The 16,574-nt window shown below is 32.6% G+C and overlaps 1 protein-coding gene across 1 annotated transcript in view; it reads right to left on the reverse strand.

Moving 5' to 3' along the window:
- Positions 1-16,574, reverse strand: part of CSMD1 (CUB and Sushi multiple domains 1) — a 1,087,660-nt gene that overhangs the window by 155,680 nt on the left and 915,406 nt on the right. The window contains exons 27-32 of the mRNA XM_058836707.1: positions 12,419-12,610; positions 10,182-10,320; positions 7,265-7,452; positions 5,262-5,456; positions 2,813-2,929; positions 1,240-1,353 (exon numbers count right to left, since the gene is read on the reverse strand). Of these exons, the coding sequence (XP_058692690.1) occupies positions 1,240-1,353; positions 2,813-2,929; positions 5,262-5,456; positions 7,265-7,452; positions 10,182-10,320; positions 12,419-12,610 (945 nt within the window). The remainder of the gene's footprint in view (positions 1-1,239; positions 1,354-2,812; positions 2,930-5,261; positions 5,457-7,264; positions 7,453-10,181; positions 10,321-12,418; positions 12,611-16,574) is intronic.

The following is a 16,574-nucleotide window of genomic DNA, read 5'->3' on the forward strand; positions in this document are numbered from 1 at the left end:
TTCTATGATGATTCCACCACATATTACTAGTGTTTTTATTCTCCCTGGACTGTATAAACCCATATTTTATAAAATTCTACAGAAAAAAATGATGATTTAAAATATTGTATATAAATAAGAGTGGTAGTTTGGCATAACATTCTTTCACTTTGATTAATTTTATATTATTACAACTAGTGATCCCATGTAGGAGAAGCCTGTTCTATATCAATGTAAATCAGATATGTCACAAGTAATAAATAAAAATAAGAAGTTTAAATACCCTTCAAGTATTTTTAAATGTCTGCTATGAAAACAGACATTAGTTTCAACTTTTATATGACAGTCTGATGCAGTAAAATTTGGTGCTGGGATGAGCTGTCTCCTAAATTTAAAAATTTAATTTTGTTTTGTTGCTGAATTCTTGTCAGTAATTAAACAACTCTTAGAATTTTTTGTGAACTCTTATTGTGACACAAATGGCTGGATTCACCAGAGGAAAATTAGAAGCTGAGTTTTTCATATTATAATATATTTACTATAAATCAAATAGATATGCTACATTATTTTCTTATTAAGCATTTCTTCAATCATTCAAAGTAAAAACCAAGAAGCCATGAATTGCCCCGTACTGCAAAAATATTAAACTCACTAGAAGTGTTATCTATTAAATACTAGAAGTGTTTGACAAAACACATTCATAGCTGAAGAAATATAAAAAATATACTTACGTATCACTGAAGATGATCACATTCATTATATATGCATACATTGGAAATTTGGCCATGTTGAAATCCATAAAAACTTAATTAGGATTTCATAAGGTTGGCATTTTGCTATAGTTACCTGAATGCAACAGCTAGCCTGCTTTTAGTCTAAGTGCATGTTTGCATACAGATAATTGCATTTTGTAAATATACAAGTAATTTGTGTTTCAATTAGCCATTCCAGAATATGTAGATGTGTATTTCAAAAAAGTTTAGGGGCAGAGAAGACAATTATACCATCCAATCTGTCCACTTATATAGAGATCTGAGAACTTCATTCAACTGTTTCTACACTCACCCCAGTAATCAGTTCTTGCCTAACCATATGTTCCAGAATAATGACTTGATTCAAAGCTTTAGAAGGGTATTCCATTTCCCTTAACATCCTGTTCTAATAACTTTATTTCCAAAGTAAGTTCATAACATACTCCTGATTACTTTTTTCCAATACTGAGCTGTGTAAAAATGTATACTTCTTTTCTTTATTAGTTACCTGAGTGGGATCCAGACAGAGAACTAAGAAGTCTAGCCTGAGAGTTTTCTCCATCAAATAGTTCTGCTACATCACTCAAAGCTGTCTGAAAATAGGCAAATTGTCCAAACACAACTGTATTAAAAAAAAAAGAAAAGAAAATAATAAAGAGGAAAAAATAAAAAGAGAGGAGTTAAAAGAAGAACTTAGTCTTTAAAATCAAATTTAAGGATATATTTCTCTTTGACTTATTTGTTAATGAATTTCTGCATGAATTTTTCCAACTTATATAAATGTCTAACATGATAAAACAGCTGCATTAAACTTACATGCAATAATATTTGTTTTAATTTTTTACATATTTTTAATTAAAACCAAATTTACAAATTTATTAAATCATGCTTTCACCAAAACTGTGACCTCCAGTCAAACAAGTCTTATTCAATTTTCTTTTTCTACCTATGAGAGTGAGAAAATGGAATATCTAAACAGAATGGTTTGTATCAAAATTACATTTCCAAATATAGCAACTATTAAGAATTATCTATTATCACATAGGAATAATTGCTTACTTTGCTTTAGTCTGAGGAATATTTTTTTAAACATATTGATTTGTCAATTTTTTAAATTTTCATTAGTGTTTGTTTTGTCAGAAGGCTATAAAAACTGATCCAATATTAAAAATACCAGTGTGTTACCAGCTTTGACATATTGCTACACTTAATTTTCACTTCAGTTGTATATAAAGTGTATTAATAAATAATTGAATATTACCTCTCACTAGTAAGTATTGAATCGGTCACCGAATTCAAATATCATATAGCAATAGAAACAAGAAGTAAAACTAAGACAATAAAAATATGATTTTGTCACTCTAGCCATCTATATTTTGTTGACAGCTGAGTCCTTATAGGTTTCATTGTACACGGTACAGAAAGTACCAAATGCATTAAGTTGTTGTGAATCAAGCCTCTTGGTAAATAAGTAGTAAAATGAATCTTACTGCTATTTGTCTGGACTTAGGGAAAACCTGCTTTGCAGAAAACTACACCTTACATACAATTGCTTGAGTTTTAGAGATTCTGTCCAAATATTTTGACACATTGAAATAATCAGTTTTGTGATTTTTCACAAATATTTCTGGTACTTTTCTGTAGAATTGCTTCTTTTCCCTCCATCTTAAACAAATGTGATTCTGCTTATCTTGTCCTTGTCAAAACATGAAAAACAAAAAGTTAAAATTTAAGAGGAGTATAAGGGCTTGTTTTCTGACACCTGATTTTATTTTGCAGGAAGATTGAATGAATGACTATGCTATGATAATGAACAATGTAAACAATGAAGTTATTCAGGATATGCTTAGATAACAAACATAGATATCTTATCTGAAGTCAGTTGCTTACTCTAGGGAGAAGTAAAAGGTTCAAACTCTAGAAACATTTTCCATGTCAGGAATATATCTAGATTTTATAAATAATTTGCAGTACAATGTAAACCTAAGGCCAGTGTGACCTAAGGTCATTACTACACATAAAGAACATTTGAACAGTAGGAAAATGATAATGATTGATAAATCAATAGAAGAAATTCTTACCAAATTCTTTAGGAACAGTTATTGAGTAATGGCAAGTCTGTCCAGCAGTGTAATTATGAGGATAATTTGGTGATAAAACCACTCCCTCTGATCCAGTATACTGCCCTCCACATGGTGCTGGAAACAAACATAAAGAAATATTAATTAGAGCTGTCTATATTAGTTAAGTCTGAAAAAGAAAAAATCTGAAGATAAAAAAATAACATTTTACTGGTTCTTCTTTTGTTTGGTTTACCTATACTGAAATACCTAGTGGTTCTTTCTCAGGATATAATTTTATTATAATTTCTTGAAAATTAGAATACATGCAAGTTTTACCTACAAGTCTTCACATAGGACTGAAAATATAATTTATTTAATTGAAAGATACTGTAAACACAGGCTTTAGGTTGGGTTTTCATTTGACTATCTCTCTACATCTATCCATGTTAAAAACAGGTCAGGAAAATATATGGTACTGCATTGAAAATGGCACAGAGGAACACACAGATATGCTGACACTACCCTACACAGAATACCAAAAATTCTGCTTTGTGAAAGTGTGCTTGAATTGCATTATTTTCATATCTTCCTAGATGATTATGAAAAGTGCACATAGATTATACATATAAAAAAATCTTTGGCTTCTAATGTATGTAAAAAAGAAAGAAAGAGAAAGGTAAGAGAAACTTTTTAGAGCTATGGAAGTTAGAAGACATATTTATCAACAGTGTAGCTCAAATCCCCAAGACATGTCAATATTTACATGAGTAGTAGCTCTGTTTGTATCACGAGAAAAAGAATGGACAGTGTATGCATGGCACGTTCCTCCATGGATAGGCTGTAAATGTGGCAGAGTAAGGGACAGATGGAGTGGCTATTTTCAAGTTCAAATATCTCCTTGTGTTGGATATTAGGTAAATAGATCTCTATACACTGAAAACAAAGTAATGCTAGCAGTCTTCTCACATTTTGGAAAAGCCTGGCTTCCTATCAAAATCTTCATTAAAATATAAGTCTTGTATTTAAATTAGTTACATGCAATTCAGTGCTCTTTTTATTGTGAGAAATTATTTCATAAAAAATTGTAGTTTTCAACAGAATAACAGATTGGTGTAAGAAGTTATCTCACTCAAGAAACCAATAATGAAATTATTTTATAAATAAATAAATGGATAAATAAGGTTATTTAAAAACAGTATAGTCACATTAATTTGCTTTTAAGCAAGGAAAATATCATTCTACTATAAAGAAGAAAGTAAGTCAGTGTTACCCTGCCGTGGGCATCTTGCATATAGCAGAGTACAATCTAACAGCTTCCTGGAAACTAACTCAGAGGAGGACCTGTGGCCCAGCTGGACAACACGGCCACTGATGTGGGCTGTTATCGACTCCTGGCTCTGCAGGCCTGGCTCATGTGCTGTGGAGCTCTGCGAGTGAGCGAGCCTGTGCTTTGGACATCTTAGGTTTTTAGCCCTTGTGGAGCAGACCTGCTCTTTCTGCTCCCTGAAAGGTCTTTAAAATCATGCTTGAAATATCTGCACTTTGACTTTCTTATACAAAAAGGCAGCAATTAATACTACAAATCCACATCTTCTCTTAGCTGCTTATATGAATTATTCAAAAATCCAATGTAATGATGGAAGATGAGAAGTTCAATCTATCAGTAGGCAGAATAGGATTATGTGGCTGAAGTGAAACTCAAATATCACAAGGAATTAGTTCATGGTATGAATTTAAAAACTTCTCTATTTCCTTCTCTTCTTGCTTTGAGGATATCAGAAACTGATTAGCACATGAAATTCTCAAGTCTTGAACATTTCATTGCAATGAAAGCATATCACTTGCACTTAATTTAAAACAATCTCTAAAGTGTTGGAGTTATAGAAATGTTTTCTTCTAAATTATGTTTTTCTATAATTAAAAATCTAAAATTTTGCAGGAGATTATTTTTCAACTTAAATAAATTAGTACTTTATAGACTTTATTAACAAATATGTAACTTCTTTTTGATTTTTTAGAATTGTTTTATATACAGACATATGTATATATATATATATAGATATATACACAACAAAAACACTGGAACCAAGAATAGAGGATAAATTAGCCACAGTTCTGAAGTGTCATTTTAATTCTCTTCCTCAGTAACTATAATTCTTATTCCAAGGTGAAAATTACTGCAGTATTGAGATGGTTGTGGTAGCTATTCTAAATAATACTGGGTGTCTAAAGAATCTTACATATTATATTGCAACCATTAAATGAACACGTGTTGATTCCAGACTTTAAAGGTATTTTTAAATACTTAATACATTATTGACAAAGCTATAGTCCAATACTCAATTCTTATTTTTATACCTCATTTTTTACACCAGATGTATGTGTAGAAATAGTGTAAATAGCCTCAGGGACTGAGAAATTGAATTTGCTGGGTGGACGAGGGAAGTGGTAAGAAAACAGTACATACCATTACAAGATGGCAACGCTCTGTTCCAAGCTGGCTTTCCATCTGCACCAATTACACATGTTATAGTTGAAGGTTCAATAATCTTATATCCAGAATCACACTGGTAAGTAATAGTTGAACCAAGCTTAAAGTCTGTTCCAATTCTTGTGCCGTTCATGATGTTTCCAGGATCAAAACAAGCTTCCCGTGGCTTTTCTGTTAAAATTAATTACAGTAAATCTACATACATTTTCAATTAAAAAAACAAAAACAAAAAAAAAAAAACCCTCAAACTATTACCAGTGTTTTTTTGCAGTCAGTTTAAATTATTCAACAACTTATTAATATATTATTTTTGTTGAATCATGGATCATGGATGTTTGCTTAAGACTGATTATCTGGAAGAGGTAATTATAATGAAGCTGAAGCTGAATGACTCTAACAAAGTTTAGTATTTAGAAGAAAAATGACAAGTTCTAGAATTCACCACTTCTATATGTGAAAGGAAGACTAGGGAAAATGTGGGTCCTCTCCAGCAAGAAATGGTAGACCTGTTTACCCAGGACATAAGGGCAACCATAAGGGCACGTAGCAACAGGACAAGAGAGAGTGATGACAAACTGAATGAGGGTAGGTTTAGATAAGGATGTAATCCTTTACTCATGAGGATGGTGAGGCACTGGAAAAGGTTGCCCAGAGAAGTTTTGGATGTCCCCTCCCTGGAGGTGTTCAAGGTCAGGTTGGATGGGGCTTTGAATATAACCAAGTCTAGAGGAAGGTGTCCCTACCATGGCAGGGGGGTTGAAATTAGGTGATTTTTAAGTCTCTTCCAACTCAAAGTTATACATTTTATATAAAGTACTGAATAATATACATAAGAAAAATATTAAATTATTAGGCAAAAGCATACTGTACATTTTTAAAATACGGTATTCTGTCCTTGTATCTTTTATTTTTATCTCATTATAATTTCATTCAACTTTCAGTTGCATAGAGGAACTCATATCACAGTGCTGAGAACAAAAAATAGACATAGAGTAAAAATGTGTATGCACATTTTCAATTGCCATCTTTATCTCTTTATCTCCTTCTGCTCAACATCTCATTTTCTTTCCTTGCAGGCCTTGCAGACTTCCTGGAACAAATTATTTTCCCATTTTTTTAAAATATTTTGTTTAGACAGGGACAAAGAGTCTAAGATTTTATTTATGGCAATATGAAAGTTACTTTGGGAAGAGGAACCTTGCACACATGGAGAATAATGTGTGATACTGGATGACAGATATAAATATAAAAATGATTTTCTAGTTCTTTTTCACTCCCTTCTCTTTTATGGGTAAATTTTTTCTGCATTTCTTAGATCTTTTTGTCCTTCATTTTTGACATGTACATTAATGTGGTCTGCTTCAATTGTCAAGAATAAGAAGCTGAGGCAGCACTTCTGCTGCTGAAAGACAGCTTGATAAAACTCAAGAAAGATTATAATCAAGCCACAGACAACATCTGTGACTGGAAAAGAAATCAGCATTCCAGTGATTGTCTGGTTTTAATAAACAGTCAGCATAACCCAGTCTCTATCTAACAAGTGGCACCCCCTCCAAAAAAAAATGCAAATACCATCCAGTAGTATTCAAAATGCATTTGTAGATTCAAAACAGTATGGAAAGGAAAATGTATTTGTATGTATTGACGAGAAAGAAGAAGCAGTCAGGTGGTCTTCTTGGGTAAGATAATTTCACTATTATCAAACATTTTCCGAATGTTACTTTTGATGTGCATCTTCTACCTATTTTTTTTTTTTTCTGGAAGGTGAATATGTGCATAAGTGATGTGAAAGAGATTTCATTAAATAGGATTTCTGTGTTCCTTCACATATTAACAGAAAATAGTTTTTAAAACATACGTTAATGCATAAAGGTATCTGGCAGTTCAGTTATGAGTACATACAGAGTAAACAGATTTGAGTCTCAATAACTACTAAGTTACATTTTTTCCTTTTATTTAGACTACTATGAGAACAGTACCTTTATACTCAATGGCAAATCCTGACATTCCAACAGAAGCATCACTGCGAAAAGCCAGAAACAGACTGTTACCACTGCTCTCTATTCTTTCAGGAGCCTGTGAGCCTTGAAAACTGCCAATTAGAGGACTGTTGGAATCTTCTCCTTCATAAATATGTAGAAAATCATAACTGGGTTCCATATTGAAGCTGAAAATAAAGGGAAAAAATAATTAAGTCTTCAGGGTTTTTTTTAATGAGTTAAACATTACTGTGACTGTAGTTGCCAATTTTCTGCCTAACACATTTTCTTCCCCAGAAATAAATGTTTTTTTAAATGTGATTCACAGTAAAAATTCACAGTGGAGTTCTTTTTATCTAGTTATTGATATGAACACATTCAACTTTCCAAAAGCCATTATGAATATCCTCCTACCTATGTTAAACACCTTTCTCAAGACCATGGAATCATGATTCAGAAAGGTTGCCTATTACCAGAAGACCAGAGGAATGATCCAGAAAAGTAGCTTGAACTAAAAATCCAGCTTTTAATTGGCTGAACTGGATGATACTAAAACCACCCACTACAAATATGCTTATCATTTTAGACAGGAGATGTTTTCATATGGATCAACCATTATCTTGGAACTTGTCTTTGTTCTCACCCAGATGATATCACACATTATAAACTAATGTGAATTAATATTAATTCTCACTAAACCATCTATGTTATGCTGTATTTGATGACATTTATACATTTTACAAAGTAATTATGAAGATACTATAAGTGGAAACATAATATAAGTGGAATGTCTTTCAGAGGAATTTGAGATGAGTTCTGAGACAAAGATAAATCTCAGGTAGTTCTGTGAAAAATACATACAGAGAAACACTGAAGAAAATACAAGAAAATTAAAAATATATTAAATAAAAATACATTCAAAAGAGCTGGCAAGAACTCAGTCAGGTGAATAGATTTTTTTTCTATTTATCTTTGTAGAACAAAATAAATAAATATTTTTCTTTTTCCCAAGTGTGATGGTAAATTTTTCTTTCTATTACATCAATTAGTACTGTTAGATGCAAACTTTTCCAAATTATGTAAGGCAAAAGGAATAATATCTTTAGCTAAGTAATCAGCAGAAAACATTTCCATAATGCCAAGTGGAAAATGCTTCACAGAATGAATATTTTATGTCTTATTTTCAAGAGGTAAGAGAAGCCAGGAAAATACTTTAAAATATTTGCTAAGATAGATAATTTTTAATTGAGAATTTTATAAATGGTAAAAGGAATAGAGGTCTAGAGACCAAAACCAAGGAAAATCAAACTGTACAGAGCAATGGTTTTCAATCTTTCTGTGGAAAACACACATTTGACAAAATATAATGCATCTGCACACCCTGTGCAGATACTGCTGTCTTCTCAAAGCCAGTTCCTTGAAAGAGCATAGGCCTAGCTCTAGCATACTGCCCAAGAATGAGAAAGGTTAGGTGAAATGAACAGAAAAGGGTATGTTAAGTAGGTTTTGCAGATGGCAAAGAATTATTTCTTCTGCTCTCCATCATCTGCCAAAAGTCATGGGAGTCTGGGGAGGCCCCTGCTCTCTGGAAGGTGGCCAATGTTACCATAATTCACAAGAAGGGTGTGAGAGAAGAACCAGGGAACTCCAGGCCTACCAGACTGAAACCATTTAGAAAATGTATTGGAAATACAGCATAAACAGAAAATTCCATTATATTGCTCACATTGTACTCCCTACAATAATACAAACAAATCTGAGTACTAAGTAACTGGAAGTTTCTTTCATTTTTGAAACTGAGCATTTGAGTTATTTAGGCAATCCACAGAAATATGCCACTTACTATATCTGTCATGTGACATCCTCAAGAGTGTAATTAGTGGAGACTATTCTCATCCATTAATGCTATTTGATCAAATACCAAAATAACAGAATTACTGTACTTTTCTTATTATGTAATTTCAAGTACCTTAGGATTCCAATCTTTAATTTTGTGTCTATCAATAGTTTTTAGAAAATAAACTGCAGTCCGTAATTAAAGAAACTGGATTTTTTTTTTTTTTTTTTTTTTTGTTTGGTTTGGTGTTTTTGTTGTTTGGTGTTTGGTTGTTGTTCCTGTTCTGGTGCTATGTTGCTTTTTTTTTCACAGAAAGGGTACAAATATTATATAGCAAAATTCTCAACATGCCACCATCTCTTCCTAAAAGAATCACAGCTGAACAATATTCCACTGAATTTGAGAGCATTGTTATCATTCTCAGCTTTAAATTCACACTTAAAACACAGTATCAAAAAATGAAAAAAAATATTGCATTTGCATACATAGATATAGCAAGGAAGAGGACTGAATATGACTACATCCTTCTACATTCCATGACTACTATGACCCTCTACTCATAAAAATCTATGCAACACATATAGGTTGATTATGGAACACAGAGGAAATAATTAAAATTATGTTACAACATTATCTCAGTGTCTTTTATCTCTTGAATAAGTAGAACAATATTTTTTCTTATTTAAGCACTTTGAACAAAGTATATTTAGGCTGTATTTCTAAAAACCTGAAAGAACTGACTTACAAATAGGATTTCCACTACACTTTAAGTCTTGACTCTTAGTTGCTTACAGCATAAATGAAGAATTTCTACAAGTTTATATGGTTTTTCAAGGATTTTTATTTGATCCATCACAGAAAGTTTTGGTCCTCAGGAATATATTGGATAGAAAATGTACCATATGGCTATGTATTTTTCTTTTACATTATTTGGAATCAAAGATATAGCACATATTAAATATATGCTCCAGGATGTAGCCAGAGAATTTAATTAGAAGTTTAGGAAATTATAAATATTGCTATTTTTAGATTTGACATTTAAAACCCTTTAAAACAGAGGCATTCATTGAGAAGTGGTACCTTTTGAATATCAAGGCGATGACAAAGTCAGGGTTTACTTTTATTCTCCAGTCACATTCTTTCCCAGGAGGATAAGGCTGTGGATAGTTAGGTGATAAAATAACTCCTGCTGGGCCTGTCAGGTTCCCTCCACATGCAGCTGTCACAATGTAAAAAAAAATAGGATTATGGTCATGTGTTAAATTCATAAGCACATATTAGCTGTTAAGTAGGAGCAAAATTACTTCTATATTTACCAAAATTAATAATATTTTTTTAAAACAAAGAGCTTTCACACCTCCTCTTAGCAAAAAATTTTCAATTTTCCTTTTAAAAAAGTGACCTCTATTCATATTCAAAAGCAGTACAAGAAGAAATCTTTCTAAAGGAATAAAAATAAGAAGTTAAATAAGAAGTCCTTTATATTTTTGGTATTACTTAATCCTGTGTCTATCATGCTGAAAATTTCATATGTACTGGAAGTACTTTAAGAACTGGGAAAGCTCAATAGTAGCACTTAGGGTGCAGTTTCTGTTGACCACAGATATTGCAGAAACCAGTTTGATTCACTTAGCCAAGATATTACCCAAATAAAAGAATCAAATACATTCATTTAGTTACTGTGAATTGAACTTTTATACAGATAAGGAATCCTGCTCTTGTAGATGATAATCACATCTACAAAGTCTAGCAAAAGTAAGTCTAAGAAAAAAGTAGTCAAGGCAGGCTGCATCTACATTACAAGTCAACTAAACTAAGAGAAACATATTTATAGTGCAAACCGGTTGGTACTAAGGATTTGGAATTTACACTAAACATTTTAAATAGATTTCTTTTCAGGCCGTTCCATTTATAAGTTAGCATACTAAAGTAAGGACTTTATGAAAATTTTAAAATTACGGAAAATTACTTTACAGAACTCTTAAAGTTTCTTCTGTTGTCATGTCTACACTAAAAATTACTTTAATCTGCTTTCCTCTTCAAAGTCACCTTGAGGATATGGAAGAATAACAGTAGCTATGTATGTATTTTTTGCCCAAAGGGATTCTCCCTTTCTTTCTGTCTTATTTCCTTCTTTCTTTTAGGTTTGTTTTGTTGGGGTTTTATCTAGCCTGTGAAGAAATATGGAGTGATTATAATTGGTACCTAAAATAAAAATATGAATATTCTAGATTTAGATACGATACAGATATTTTTTTCTTTAGATATTTACTTTGTGAACATTCCCAATATGTTTAGTAAGCATTTTCATACTGCTTTGTACACTACACATAAGATATACAGAATAATAAGTATGCAGCTTAGGTGCTTCTCCAATTTTGTTACGTGATATGGAGTCAGAGAAATGATTCTCCATTATCTTGAATCCTTCATAGTATTTTTACTTCAGAGAAACAGAGGGACTGCTGTTGTTTAGAGATAGGCTATTTTGGAAAGTGACTCTCCAAAATGTCTTGTAGAAAGAAAAAGCATTATGTTTACTCCAGTGATATTGTATTTGGGTTCTAGGATTGCTAAAATAAGTCTTAATTTAATTATAAATCAGCAGGCAACAAAATAATAAGGATTAAAAATATTACTATGCCTAGCAGATAAATTTACAGATGTTGATTAGTCCTAGAAAACCTACATTAATGACGTTAAAAATAAAATTCAGCAAAAGTTCTAAGCCTGTAAATATTGTCTACTGACAAGAACCTCAGTGAAACCTTTATACAATCTAGCACTACAGATACACCCTCTCCTGGTGCTATGGAAATATATCTAATTTCTTTCAACAGAATTGTCACTTGGATCCCCTTCTCTGCATTTACTTTTCCCAATAAGTATCCATCTTCCAAGGTATTGCACCGGATGGTTATTTAATCTGTAAGATAACTCAGAAATATATATATAAATATTTTCAGAATAAATAATGGATTAGAGTTTGAGTAACCAAAATATTACATAGAAGAACATTTTAGTGAAATCATTTCAACATGATTTTTTTTTATCCAAATCATAATTTCTTTTTATTTATTTATATTAGACTTTGCAATTTTTAAACTTTTATGAAGCTTTAAGAATAAAGTAAGAAAATCACACCCAAAAATCCTGTTAATCAAGGGAACAAGACTGACATTGTCTGTAAGTACAAAATAACTGAGTTCTGCAGAGAATATCACTCTAGCATTAGCACCATATGCTATGCTCAGTTATTGAACAAGAAATCCAGTCTGTGTTAGTCCTAACTAGAGACTAACATATCATCTTAATACCTATGCACGTAGGGGGATCAGGCTGCCAAAAGAATCGGTTGTTCAGTTGCACACAGGTAATTTTAGCCTGCCCTTGCAGCTGATAGCCTGGGTCACACTGGAAGGTGGTGGTGTCTCCAGGCTCCCTGCTGTCTCCGTATCTAGTGCCGTTCTGTGGTGTCCCAGGATCATTACAAGTTGATGCAATGGAAGCTGCAAGGGAATGATGAAATAAAAGATGTAAGGCATAGATACTTACTCTGCATAATTAAATGCACAACATGTTCACATTTTCATCAGCACAGCATTCCAACCAGAGACAGTTTTATTTACTCTTCAGGTAATGCAGGAAGGCATTTTGTTTCTTTACTTTTACAAAAATCTGCCCTGAGATTCATCATGATTATACTGACTTCCTGCCAATATCTTTGGTATAAAATATGGACTGATTTTGTCCAGTTAACACATCAAAAGAACTATTAACTCCTTTCCTCAGTTTAATATTCTGGTTATCGAAACAGATTTGATGCCTTTTGCACAATAGGGTAAGTATCATGTCATAAATAATTTTGTTTTATAGTCCTACTATCCTGCAGCATGCAAATGCTCTTTACTCATCTAGCTAAATCAAAAGCAGTTTATGCAGCCCTGAAGTTTTCATTTCAGGGGCAAGAAAAATCTTTCTTAGAGAATATTTAAACTGAATGTTAAAAAAATGGCTCACTTATGATCAGTTTCCCATAGCTGGATATGGATTTTGCTTTCTAAAAGAATAAATTATTTAAAAAGCAATGTTAAACTAAGCAGAGAAATCAGTATGGTATGACTTAAAGCAAATAATCACCCAGAAAGTGGATACACAAATATACATATACTATGGATTTCTGGAAGATGCAAGGTCTCTTCTGGCTTCAGGTTCTCTTCTACTGGCTTCAGGTATTCAGACATCCTGAGCTGCAATAAACTTTGCAGTCTTCCAAAGGAACAGAGGTCTGTCTCTGGAGACTATTGTCCCTAACGAATTGCACTCTCTTTCCTACCAGTCCTTACCCAAACATATTTTTCAAAGAACTGACTACAACTGTGAACAAAACCCAAAATAGGAAGTCATAAATCCAGTCATGTCACAGTTCCCATTAATGGTACTGGTGTCTACCACCAGTATGCAACCTTCTTGAACATAATAATAATTCAGTTTCTGAATTAACATCTGCATCTTTGGATTGTTCCTATATGTAAATGAAGTAAAAGATGTGGTAGGTTTTTAACTGTGGTGAACTTTTTTCCACTAGGAATTAAAGTAATAGCTGTCATTGCTAATGAGTACTGTGTAAGGATTCCCCAGGCACCACTCTGACAATTTATGTGACACCCCATCGTAGTTCAGTTTACTAAAAGTATGTTTGGCCACAAGGGAATGAAAGCGTGGACACAACCTCAGAGAAGATTTTCCTGATTTGACAGACAACAAAATCTCTGAACAATGGATTGCTGCAGTGCATATCTGTTAAAGACTTGCAGTTCTTCCAAATAAATGAGCACAAGCCTATTTCTGTCATGAATTGCTATCCTTTTCTTAACATATCTCTGAATAGATTAATTTTTTTCTTAAAAGGTTATGGTACTTAATATCTCAGCAAATAACACTTTTCCCATTTTAACTGTGTCAAGTAATTAGAAAGGACCGATGCCTTCTAATATTAATTTCACTGTTAATCTAATCTCTATTTCTCATATACAAAGTTCTAAATTTTAAAAATTATCACTGGTATTTATTAAACACCAAAATGTTCTTTACAGTTTTGGTCTTGCAGCCTCAGAACATTTACAAATTTACAAAAATTCCTTTTATGTATTTGAATCCAACAACCTTTTTATTGTGCCAAATAACACTTGATCCTAATTAAATTGGACACCAAACATTTAAGCACTGATGTGTCATCTAGTAAAGTGAACATTTAGACAAACTGTCAACTTTTCAACTTGCCTCCTTTCCAAGTTGTTTTACTTCTCAAGAATCCCAAGAGATTTTGTAACTGCATGACAATTACAATTCTGATATTTCTTCATTTGGTATTTTGCAAATATTTGAAGGGTATAGAGGTCATATGCATTTATAAGTAATCCGGAAATTAAAAATCACCAGCTTTCTGTCACTGCTCTTTTATAACATTTAGCAAGTACAACATACACACTATAAAGCAAGGAAAGCAATAACTACTTTTTAGGCTGAAGGATGCAAAATCAAACTAAATTACATAGTTGGACTTTAAAAAAATTACTGAGGAAAAATTTGATTCCTAAAATGGCATAGCCAGGAGATGAGATGCGAATGCCACTAAGCTGGAAAATAAGTAATTGCTGCTTCTCAGCTCTTGCATATGTGCTCTAGGCCTTAAGCTTAGATGATACTGAGTGAGTTATACAGTAATTCTCTGTGCAGATTTCCCATCTCTTACTGTCTCATCTGCTCAGATGGAACAAGCTTCTGTGTTCATTAAAGATGAAATTCAGAAGTAGGTTCCAGAAGAACAGACAGCTGGGAAAACCACCAGATTGCCAAGGAGTTTTCAGACCTCCATATGTAGACAGCCACTGTGTTAAGCCTCCCTGACTAATAAAATAATCTTTCACAGTCTTATTTTAGATTTTATTTTGTATTTGGTCCTCAAATTTATTTCAAAATTGATTAAAAATTTGAACTGAAAATCAAAAGAAGACTGCTTTTGAGAATATGACATTGTCTGTTTGCATGCCTGTAGACCTGGAAGAAAAATGGTAGATGTTTGTCTAATTTATCTTTTACATAATTTTCAGTTTATATTCTCTTGCAACTCAAGGAAATAAAATCATCCCTATAATTTTCACTATGTCTGTGATTGCAATCACATAAGCCATTTGCTGTAGGGCTGTGCTACAGACACCATTTTATTTCTAGTCCACATGGATATAAAACAATATAGACTTTTCCAGGCTTTTAAACTGAACAAGCTTCTCCTGTTTAGTGCATTATGTTTGCATAATAATAAGCTTGAAAAAGAATTATGCATATCAAAGCTGTGGCATACATGGATTTGCAGTGATTTCAGAGTAACATTGTGAAACATCAAAGAATGTTCGCTCTCCAAGAAATAACTCACATAAATTGTAAATGTGCAGATTAAGTACTGTGCAAATTAGCATCAACAATGTATTTAAATGTCATTTGTTGTCCAGGAATGTAAAGAAAAAAGAAACCCAAATGCCAGTGCAGTTCTTTATTAATGTTTGGAGCACAAAAGCTCATAAGTTTAGAGATAACTACCAAAGTAACCTACAAGATTCATATTTGCTTAGTTCCACAGGAACCAAATGAAGATCTGCTACCCTGCATGAGGCTGAAGATGCCTTCCCCAGGCCATGGATTAGATGATAGATAGGAGTGCAGTGACTGTTTCATTACCATGTTTTCATCACCATGTTATTGTGACCATGAAATGCAACGTTTATCAGACAGCAAAAGCCACTGAACTGTGAAATTATTAGGTTACAGACTTGAAAAGTGCTGAATTCTTATGTCTTGTGTCCTTTTATTTTTGTTTTAACAAGGGATGCCTTTATGGATTTCATTTTTATTGAACTCAAAATTTATTTAGCTAAGTAAGGCAAGGCAGATAGTTGATTATGCATTATGCATTGTAAATTTCTTTAAAAATATTTTTTGTGCTAGCTCCTTTCCCCAAAAATTTAATTGTGAATCAACCTGGAACAATTGCATGATGAATTCTAGCAATGAAGATTCTGTCATGGCAATACTTATACTACTTAAATGTGACAATTTAGGCCATTAGGCAAGTGATTAAAAGATATTTCAACAGTAAAGGAACAATTTTCAAGACAGCAGTACTCAGTTCAATATAGGTGACACAGTTACTGCAAAAGTTGCTGAAGACAAATTATCAAAGGAATTGAAAAGCTAGACAAAAGCAGAAATCATTGTTTAAACAGGTTTGTGACATAAAGCCCAGTGCCATTAGGAAAAACCAAACAGCTGATAGTTAAGCTTTTGCCAGAGGAAGGAAGTTCTCAACAGTGATGTCAGCATCTGACAGAATAATTTCCAAATAATTGCTATAATTACAATGGGTGTAAGTTGCTTACTTTTATAATCATAATTGGTGACTTCTGTTGTTAAAGA

The sequence above is a fragment of the Poecile atricapillus genome, chromosome 3 (genome assembly GCF_030490865.1).
Source record: "Poecile atricapillus isolate bPoeAtr1 chromosome 3, bPoeAtr1.hap1, whole genome shotgun sequence".
NCBI lineage: Eukaryota > Metazoa > Chordata > Aves > Passeriformes > Paridae > Poecile > Poecile atricapillus.